The 11113-nt window shown below is 45.7% G+C and overlaps 1 protein-coding gene across 1 annotated transcript in view; it reads left to right on the forward strand.

Moving 5' to 3' along the window:
• MDGA2 (MAM domain containing glycosylphosphatidylinositol anchor 2) overlaps window positions 1-7585 on the forward strand; it is a 411004-nt gene extending 403419 nt beyond the window's left edge. The window contains exon 17 of the mRNA XM_068947620.1: window positions 473-7585. Within this exon, the coding sequence (XP_068803721.1) occupies window positions 473-561 (89 nt within the window). The 3' untranslated portion in view covers window positions 562-7585. The remainder of the gene's footprint in view (window positions 1-472) is intronic.
• Window positions 7586-11113: the final 3528 nt, after the last annotated feature.

Below are 11113 nucleotides of genomic sequence, written 5' to 3' on the forward strand. Positions count from 1 at the left end.
TGGCTCGAGATGGATGGTGGGTGGATATAACCCCCCGTTAACCAAAACGTTACAGGTGCCCAAACAAGTCCTCGAACTGAGTAGCTATGAGTGTGCAGCGTGGACCTCGTTTGCCCCTGCACCTCCACGGGCGCACGGTGATGCAGACCTCGGCTGCGTCGCGGCGCTCAGTTGTACCCCCGTCTCCCTCCCCGGTCAGTTCAGCACGTGCTATGCTTGTCCGGCTCCGGGTTTCCGAGACGTGGCCGTGCCGGGCGCTTTCGCGGGCAGACAGCAGTGCTCCCGCCAGGGCGTCCGGGCCGGACTCATCGCTCAGGCGGCGGCGACCGCCCCAGCCGCCCTCCCTGGCGGCCGCCCCGCTGCACCCAGCCGGGCTGTGCTGGCAGCTCCCCTTATTTTCTGGGCCCTGTAGCAGTGCTGTTTGTCTGACCGGGCAGCTCGTTAATTCTACCTTTTTCCCCCCTTTTTGTAGATTTACGATCAGGTGCTGTTGGGACAGTAGTGCATATACGGCTTATCCCAGTTGTCCTCCTCATGTCTGTCTTAAGTCATCAAAGGTGACCTTATCCTGGCAGAGGCTACAACAGATTCACCAGGCACTGGCACGAAGAAAGAGTCTTTGTAAAATGGACATTTAAAAACAAACTACCAAAGATTCCTCCACTGACTGACTCAAACGTTAAATAAATAAATAAATAAATAAATAAAAAATAAAAAAGCACTGGGGACGTAAAAGGCATCACGGGAGTGTAACTCACTATGAACCACACGTGAGAACGGTATCTGGCCTAAGGGAGGAAGAGACCTTCAGGTGCTTTTGTGGTCAATAACGAATACAGCATCATCTGGTTGAACTCTCGGAAAAGAGCTATAGAAACCCTTGTCAAAGCACAAAGTCATGGCTGGTTTTGTTTCAAATGAATAGTTTGCTTGTTACCATGGAAACCTAATGGCCTGCCAAAAAAACAAAAAACAGAAAAAAAAAAAAAGAAGGAGAGAGAGAGAGAAAATTTAAAAAAAGCGAGCGAGCGAGAGCGAGAGAGCAACAGCTCACTGTAAACAGGGTATGTGAAGAGCTGGCATTCATTTTCCCTTTGAGAAGGTTTTCAGTGTAGAGATAAATACACGTAGGCCCTTTCACCTTTGGCTGTCACCTCCCCTAGAGAATAACCCTAAATCAGAGCTGTTTTAAGACATTTATGTTTCATTTCTCATGGCTGTGCTTGATAACTGTATGCCGTCTCCTTTTGCATGCATTACTATCCAGGATCCGCGCCCTGGGCTTACATATTACACAGGCTTATCGGAGTTTGCTTGCGGCCACCCGAACACCCCTCTCCCCTCCCCAACTAAGTCATCTGTTCTAATGACGTGAAGAAACCAAACCACCGTCTTTTATAGATTGCCATGGAAACCAAGTGCCTTCAATGAAACAAGCCTGATTAAAAATAAAAATAAAAATAAAAAAAAAACAAAAAAGGAGAGATAATAATAACAATTTCAACACAGAAGCTTGCACTGCTAAAATGTGGTTTGTGTAAACTCTTTTCTAAACAAACTACGGAGCCTAAGCGTGCAGACTGCAGGCGAGAAAACAGAGCCGCTTCTGGAGCTGGACGGACCTAAGTCGCTGCGTAAGCCCTTGCGGATGAGGTATTTGTTGTTTCACCTTCCAGACAGCCATGGCCTTTCAGCTTATGATCCATTAGACAGTAGCTCCCGTTGGGCCTGAAAATGGGAGCAGCACTGGGTTTTTTTGGGTTTTTTTTTTTTTTTCCTTTTTCCAGGTTATCAGGTGGGTCAACCAGAGGAAAAGGTGGTTAAGATACACTTAGCGCAGAAGGTGGTAAAACACAGAAGTGATTTTCTTGCTCTAACCTCCACCTGCACTGAGCTTGGCCCCAGCTTCAGCGAGACGAGAAGGTGTGTGCGTGTGTGACGGCAGTGTATGTTAAAACACGAAAAGCGAAATGAAACGCAGATCTCTGTGGCAAAAGAGGGCCTGCAAAGCTGGCGTTAGGGAGGCGCTGAGGGTGCGGCGCCTCTGCCCTGCAGCCAGACTCTGGGCGGAGCGTGAAAGGTTATCTTATTATTTTAGCAAAATCTTAAAAAAAAAACGAAAAAACACTTTTACAAGAAAATCAAACGTGTACAAATGATTTTGAGCTACCTGAACACATACCATACCTTGAACCAGCCAGTTTTCCAATGCATTGTAAAGTTCCCTGACAGTTGGTTATGACAATTTGAAGACCTTTTTCCTTAAATTATCTCAGCTTTTAACTTCATTTAAAAAAGACTTTTGTCTAAAGGAGAGTATTATTATTATAATTATAATTATTATTATTATTATTATTCTGTGTTCTTTCAACACCCTAGGATTAAAAAAAAACCCTGATATGCAAGTAATTGGAGTATAAACATTAAAACAAACGAACAAACAAGTATAATATTTGCAAATATGACTATAAAAAGCACAACGAGATGCAGTAAAACAATGACAAGGCTTGATTTTTTTTTTATTCTGTAGAGAAATGTTTGTGCAAATTCAGTAATTCAACTGAAAGAGATAATTTTACAGCTATGTTCAATAAAGCCTCTTTCCAGGTAAGGTATGCGAAGTGGTACGTGTGTTTGTTGAGCAGGGTGCACGTGCCACCGAGATAATTGGCTTTTTCCTCTGGTGCAGCGGTGGTGCTTGAAGACGGGCCGGTTCGTGCTGGGGGCAGGACGAGCTGGGACGCTCGCGGGCAGCCCAGCCGCTCTGCGCCGCCCCGCGGCGGCTGTCCAAGCCCTATATGCTTTTCAATAAAAAGAGGTTACCCGCTGGCCCGCGTTGGATTTTAATTGCGGAGCCCGAGGGCCGGGCGAGGGCCGGGGAGAGCCTGCTGCAGCGTTTCCCGTAGGAGCGCGGTGCCTCGCGGGACGCGCTGTGCGGAGACCCAGCGTTCACGCGTGCCGTCTTGCCGTTCTCACGTGAAAGCCGAAGAGCTGCAGGATCGCGTGAGAGGCTCCTCTCCCGGTATTTTGGGGAGAAAGAGTGATTTTGACTGTCTTCAGGGGGGCTGGCTTCGCGCAACGCTGCCGTTTTCCTGGGGAAGCCAGCCGTGGCTCGGGCGCCCTGCCGGAAGGGAAGGTGCGGGCTTTTGCAGCCGTGTCTCCGAGTGGACGTCTGGCCATCAGGAGAGCTGCCTGACCCCTCTTTGCTCCTTTGCCAGCTGGAAGAGCCGCCGTACCGAAGCTCTCGGCTCCATGACAAAGCTTTTGCTGACAAAGCTTTGGTGACAAAGCTTGTGCTCCTGTATTTTACGACACCCAATTTCACTGTCCTGATCAGGTGAAGCGGAGAATATGGGAGGAGGATGGCTGTCTGTTAAGCGTTTTGAAGTAAAATGTGAACCATTCCACTTCCTTTAGAATATTTTCCTGTTTTTCCTCTAATGTATCAAGTCTAAAAATAGACTCAAACTGAAATGTGGGAGCCCGTTGATGAGCACAGACCTGGAAAAGCTTCTCCCAAGCGTCCAGCGTGGCCCTGCGTACCAAAGTGCCGGCGTGGTGGCCCACAGCGCTGGCTCTTGGCGTGCGCGCGACCCGTGGGAAGGGGCAGCTTGGAGAGGCACTGCGATGGCCGGGAAGCTGTGCTGGAAAATACTAAAATGAAGATTTTGTTTGTTGGTTTAGATCACCAGCTAAGATTGAAAGCAGAAATCCATATTTCCTCTTCTTACTTTGATGTTTTCTTTTCCTTTGGTGGAGGACCATACTGAATATTAGATAAAAGTTTTGAATTGACAGCCAAAGATCAAAGTCTTCTTTCAGGGCAGGATAAGCAATTTGTCCTGAAAAGGCCAGACCTTTGTCTGAAAGGAAATTTATTTTCCATGTCTATTTTCAGTTTTATTCTGCTTGCTTGAATGGAGAAGAAAATGCTAAGAAAGGCTGGTTTTGCACTGTTGATTTAGACGTAGAGTTCTCTTTCTTTACGTTCCTAATAAGCCACTGCAAAGACACTAAGATTTTACTTTGTTCAGGCCATGAGCAAGAAGTTCAAACTGAGATATGTTATTACCTAATCTTGATTTTTTTTTCACTTTGATATAAAAATGAACAAAGTATTTGTGAAATTTTTCAATGAAAAACCACAGAGAGGGTTTGAACCAGGGGCTCTTCTGAGAAATATGCTAAACCCTGTTACTTGGTTCTTGGGTGTCCAATCCAGTAATGTATCTAATGTATTTTTAACTTGGTTGTGAAATATATGATTATGCAGATGTGGACTTTGCAGCAACTGCGGTTTGGCCGTGGGGTCAGTGAACGTGATTTTCATGTGGGGTGGCTGCAGGCACGCAAGTCAGCCAGGTGCTCCCAGAGGCAGCGGTAGGTGGGCTCCGTGTTAACCTCCCCAAGTGTTTTTATTCTCTGTCAGGAGGCTCTAGGATAAGGATGTTACCGGGTTATTCTCCTTTCCCCATCTCCAGCAATTGCAAGCTAGTTCATTCCTCTTACAAAACACATAGCTCAACTATGAAATCCAACACACAACTACGAAATACTTCAGTCTCACTGCACTAAACCCAACACTGCTCCTCCAGCTGGCTCCAGCCTGGCCTATGTCCTGGATGGGGCAGAAGGCGGGCGGTAAAAGAACATAGATTAAAAGGGTGCAAGCACATCGCAAATGCACAGTTATCATTTAACGGTAAGGAACAGCTCCTCTCGACTCCATCAAAATGGCTGTGCCTTATGGGATAAAAATAAAGGCATTAACTAGCATATAGTACATAGGACAGGATCTTTATACCCAGCTCATTTCATATCAGCCAGGCTTTGGAGACTGTTATCTAAGTGGGTTTTACTATCAGGCCCACAGAAATCCTTGGAAATGTGGGCCTTTCCTCTTGAAACCGGAGACCTCGGCAGAGGAGCTGCCGGCTGAGCGGCGCGGCGACTGGGCTGCAGCTGGAAGTCCTCGGCCCCCAAAAGCCCCTGCCAAAATGCCTCGGCTGCTCTGGGAGCCGTTTCATTTTTGACACCGGGAGCTGAATCTGTTCTTCGTGCACCAGCCTAAAAGGTGCAATTTATTCTCAACAGCTTTGGGCAATCAGGATCTCCAAACTTTAAAACAGACCCGAGCAGTTAATATATCAACTTATTATTCAAACCCAGTTTACTGCCTCATAAGGTCAGTGAAATGCCTTTGTAATGAGTAGTTTAGTCAGACTCAGAAAATTCTTTCTGCTCTTGGTGGAAGAGGATAAGCTGTTTTTATTTTTGGATGGTTTGCACACTAGTATCATTTTTTCCTGTATCAAAGGATAATTGAAAATCTCTTCATTGCCAGGAAGAAGTGTTATCCATCAGAAGAATGGCTTTCTAGAACAGTTCAATAAAAAAGATACAGTTTGGTATTATCAGCACTCTTTGCATGGATATGCTAATAAAGAGATAGATGCCATCTGGATTAATCCTTGAATTTTCCCATAAGACTATAAAAACCTATAAAAAAAGCTTATTATTACATTTCTTTTTTTTTTTTTTGGGGGGGTAAGAAAGAAATGCAGCCGGAATATGCTCTAATGTTGACAACTGCCCCAGCACAGCAGAAGCGTTAGTGTTACCAGCGCAGAAGGAATTAAACCAGGTGGTACTCCTCGTTTCCTTCTGCTTTGTGCGAAGGGGCTTGCTGACCCACAGCTCCTGTGCTCCCATGGTGGGTACCTGGAGTCACCCAGATTTTTCCACCTTCTTTGACTCCATGCCAACAGCCGCGCTGCCCCTGAGGCCCATGGGACCATGTACTAACCCCCACATTTGCAGGGGCAGGATCTCATGGGACTCGGGCAGGAGAGACCTACTGGTGTGGACCTTTTGCTGGTGGCTGCCCCATTCAGGGACCCCATTCAGGAGTGGCTCAACATTGCAACCCATTAAAAGGTGGAAGGGGGAGGCTGCGTGTGATTTTTGCCCTCTGTGATGCGTGTCAGACCATTCTGGAGCCTCATTGCTCGGTGTCTGCAGCCCTCCGCTCTTATTGTCAGCTTCAATGTGTTCTTGGCCAGTTCAGTCGTTTGTTCTTGTGTCAGCTCTAGCTGTGATTAAAAGATGTTCTCTCCATCCTTCCTGGTGTTAACCTCCTCCTCCTTCACACCCCGGCAACCTTCAGACCCCTTTTTTGGCTGCTTTTGGCCAGGCTACAATATTTGTATCTCTGGATTAAAAATGATATGTAATTAAAAAAAAAGAGCTTAAAAAAAAAAAAGAGCCCAAATATAGGGCACTTGGGAAAGTACGTCCTGATGTGACTTACTAAAATATGACATTGTTTTCCTTTCTAGCTGTCAGATCAGGGAGTTTGTACTATGAGCTTTATATTGTAGGAAGGATGATGTGTTTTCTTTCCAGAACACAACATTCAAAATTTGTGAAGATTTCATCCTGCTTACCTGTGAGTGCTTCTGGAGAACAAGGCTTTCAGAGGTTGCAGTGATGACACTTACATTTTCCTTTGATAAAATAGCATCTTACCCGTATCCCTCAGTGAAACGGTTGTGGTGTAAGGAGACAACTTAAGTGAGAACAAAGAGCTCAAGTCATGCAAAAATGAAGTCAAGCTGTCCATGCCTAGGATGAGTTGCTCACACCTGTGCCCCACTCCTCAAACATCTGAAGTATAAGTTCAGCAAAGAGTGCCCTGTCGCATCACGTTTTGTAACTCACTGTTTCCAACTAAGCTGAAAGGAACCCTATTATTTTAATTATAAAATCAATGTTGGACTCCTGACAAGAAACTTAATAGGGAGAAGGTGTTTACATTCCCTATGTTGATGTTTTCCCATGCATCCTGCTAGCCTCACCTGCCACGTTCTCTCCTAGCTGGCTCTCGGCATGACATGGTCAGGTTTTTCCCCTTCGTTGAGGGTCACCTCACCAGAGCACCCCAAGGACCTCTGGCAGGTGCTTTGCAACTGATTCCCTGCCGTGTCAGTTCTCCGGGTATTCTTTTCATTGAGAAAACAACTTGAATGTTGACGAGTGCTTTGACAAATGAATACTAATGTAGCTTTGCTCACAGCTAAGGTCATGGCTGACAAGTGGAGAAATGTCACGGCTGCTTCCTCAGGATCCAGGATTCAGGCATGCCGCAATCTTCACGTGCTGCAGGCTGGAGGTTTCCAGGCCTTCACCCATGGCGAAGAGACCAGAACACTGCAACAGCCACAACTGTAAAACTTATCAAGATGTTTTTTGACAGATGGGACCACAAAAGAGGTTAGAGAAATACACGTTTCTGTGAGTAAGAATTAGCAGCCTCGGCACCTTCTCAGGAAAGATCAGATGCACTTCTGCTTGTACACTACCACCTGCAAAGGGAAAAATCTGTATGTTTGTGTGTGTAAATATTATATAAATAACTGTAATTGTATGTATCTAATGTATATATAACGATTATTACATTTTAACTATCTCGAGTGTTGTATATAGCCAAAACTGTCTTTTCTTTTACTAGAACACCCACTGTAGAATTATTTTTTGCCATTGTTGTTAATGTCTCTGGTTAAATTACAAACTGGTCTCACTTTTACCTCAAAGAGTATATGTTCTTTATGTACATTTTATAAAGAAAAAAAATCACACAGGATCTTTTATTACCTTTTCAATTGCTAGCAGTACGTTATAGCTTTTCATTTTTGGCTCCATACTCCCTTTTCTCCTGTCCTTCAGATCCACTACAGTAACCAGCGGAGAGCCGTCAGGGGTGCTGGGGTTGATGGGATACGTTTCTGGCGGGGATGTGTCCCTGCCTTCCTTAGTGAGCTTAGGAGTGAGGATTATCTCCCTCCAGCCCCTCCATCCTCCCTTGCTCGGGGTTGATAGGTCCTGACTAGCCCAGGAAACTGTTTCTGAAGCTCACAAGGAGGCTTCTCCACTGCAGCCCTTCCTTGCCTTGTTGGGTGGCAGCAGGCTAGAGAGGTTTTCAACTCCACCAGAGGAGCAATCGAGGGTTGAGCTCCATGTCTTTGAATTTCCCCAGCACTCAGCCCCATGCTGGAGGCAGCTTGTGCTGTGTCAGACTGAGCTTATCCAGAGCTACGCCACTATGTAGGCACAGCTCTGGGCATTGGCTGTGTGGGTGCTGACGTGGTGGGCGCACACAGTACCTAAGCGAGGGAACAAGTCTAGGTGGCTATCCAGCGTTCCCTCTGCTTCTATGTAGTGGTCTGGTGGGGCGTCTGCCCTGCAACACGACGAGTCCAGATCCAGCTTGGGCCTTGCTGCATTAGGAGTCCAGACTTTTGAATGCTGGTGGCTGCCTGGTCCAGTAAGGTGGATGCCCATATGGAAATCTACAGTCGTGGTCTGATGCCCTTTCCCTGCTGCAGGTGTGACCTGCATAAGATACTCTACCTGTATTTCCTGTCCAGCTTTTCTCTTCAGATTGCAAACCATGAGCTAGCTCCTGCTCTGTTTATGCAAAGCACTGTCAGGCATATTTTTAATCAAAGTTTTTCAACAGTGCTGTAACATGAAGCGTTAGAAGAGTTCTTTGTTCTTAAACTACGATATTATCACAGTTAAGGACATGGTGATTCCAGGTTTTCACTGGATAGCTACTAAATATTTTTAAAAGCCTGAGTAGACCGTTGAACCGCTCTGTGGTCTGGTGTCTCGCATCAGGATTGCACATTAAGGGCGAATTGCTACTCTCTGATTTGGCCACGCTGTGCATCCAGGTCCTCCTGCTGGGTAGGTGAATGCACAAAGAGCGGATCAGCGCTGAATCAGGAGCCTTCGCTTGGCCATTGCGTTCTGCAGGCTGTGTGGTGGCGATCCGTGTGAAGCAAAACTTTTTTAAAAACCTTCAGAATTAGAAGTCTATTTTTATTGCGGCTGAAATGAGAATGCAATCTGCAGAAACAAATTTTTATTTTGTTCCTTGTTACATTTTGCAAACGCTGACATCTCCTTGCCCTTTTAAGGCATGGCTGGTGCTCGTATCATTTCCTTGATTCGATTGGTGGCTACCAGCTGTCACTTTTTAAGCACATGTTTGAATGAATTCAAGTAAAAGACAAAACTCAGGGTTTCCTGATGAGCCTTGCTCTCTGATGGCCACCACCACAGACAGTGACAGACAGCAACACACTGAAATTCACAACTTAGGAAAGGAACCATGCTATTCTCTCTCCCCTGCCCTGGCAAGTTCAGCTTTGCTCCTCGCTGACTGGTTTCTCAGGAGTCTCAGGTGCAGGCAATAATTGCAGCAGCCTGTTTGGCCTAGTGCGATTTGTATGGCCAAGCACCACCTGGAATCTGGTAAGCTTATGTATTTACTTATTTAACTTAAGGGGAAGTGACTGGGGCAAAAGGGAAGTCTGAAGCTCTCTGATCTAGATGTTGGTTTGAGCAAAGTTTAATATATCTTTTATATCACTAGATAGCTGTTGAGTGTCTGTGGCCTTCCGCAAAGCACAGGGCAGGGAATCTGCCTAGGAGAGTCTTATGCTAATCCCATAACTTTTGCAGGAGCAGCATTATCATCTTCAGGAGTCACCTCCCCTTCTCTCATACAAAGCCTTCAAGTGATGGAGAATGTATCAGATCCTTTAATGAATTCTTTTATGATAGATGACCCCTGCTGTTAAAGATTTGTGTCTTATTTCCAGCTTTACTGACTTCAAGTTTCATCCACTGGCTTTGTTACGCTGTTGCTTACTGAAGTGCTCAAGCCTGTTGGAAATATCTGATGAAATCTCCTATAAACCATTTCTTGAAAAATTCAGCCAGGATCCTGAAAGTTGGGAAAATTGCCTAGATCTTGAGTAATTATAATGTGCCTTCTTAATGCTCTGAGTTTTCTATGGTTTTTTTAGCAAGCTCAGACATAGCAAAATATAGCTATACTTTTTGCAAATCACTCTTGCACTGGGTCAAGAATGGGCTTGCTAAAATCACTGAGATATGATCAGGGAGTTCAGCTTTGTGAAATATTAGATTTCTAATGGTTTATGAACCCAGGCCAACCTCTTGCTGATGCTCCTGCCTCTGAGCAGCAATCCCAGCTGTAATCCTGCCAGTGTTGAGCTCTGTGCAGCAGCATAATAGAAAAAACCATAAGAGCAGAATTTGGCTCTATCCTCTGTAAAACCTACTCAAAATCCCGCAGGCTCAGTAAAAGCCTCAATACAACAGGCAACAAGCACTAAAACAGCCCCTGGGAAGAAGAGCAGGGTTGCCACCTCCCAACCCTCTCCATGCCATGGTGCAAAAGGGTAAGAAATACTAACCATGGGGAATGGTCAATCTATCTGATTTTAGTTTCTGTCGTCTGGCTGCAGTCCAGAGGATCATCTACCCTTCAGGGACAGTGGAGAGAAACAGGCACTTTTAGCTTATGAGTTATGTCACCTGAAGGCACAAAGCTAAAATCTCCAAATAATTCACCCTTTGGAAGGCTCTGTTTCCCCACTGACCGTCCACGGAGCCTAAATGACTAGCTGAGGTGCAGATACCTGCATTGTAGGTATCTAGCGTAGACTACAATGAACCCCACTTCAAGAGAGCTGACCTGTATTTAACAGGTTTGCAAGTAGAAGTTGCCTGAACTGCGATGCCGCAGCGTGCAAAGCAATTTATTTTCTTAGGCATGGACATGCAGTGCAGGTGTCATTAGCTGCACACAGCATTTTAGCCCATTAGCATTTCTCTTAAAACAGTGAGGCACATTTCAAACCACAGAAAAACTAGGTATGTATTTCAAGAGAGAACCTGTATTTGTGTGCCTGTGTGTGCATTTGCAGACAGAGATGATAGGTGTTTTTGTGCAGGCATGAAACTATTCTTTCCAGAGGATATGTTAACTACTGCTATGTGTGCCAGGGAGAAAAAAAATCACTTGTTGCAGAAATTTTGGGGTGTTGAAGGCAACATCTGTGTCCGCAGACAACATTAAAGAAATTCAGGCCACCTTCTCTCTGCAGGAAACGTTCATGCTGTCAGAAGGACTGTGGCTCGTGGAAGGTGAGCAGGGTGAGCCTGGGTGAGCTTGGACGACATGGTGCCTCGGTGTGTGCGTTGCCCGGGAGTGTCATCAGAGCCAGACCCAGGGGTT

This window comes from Struthio camelus, chromosome 5 (assembly GCF_040807025.1).
Source record: "Struthio camelus isolate bStrCam1 chromosome 5, bStrCam1.hap1, whole genome shotgun sequence".
NCBI lineage: Eukaryota > Metazoa > Chordata > Aves > Struthioniformes > Struthionidae > Struthio > Struthio camelus.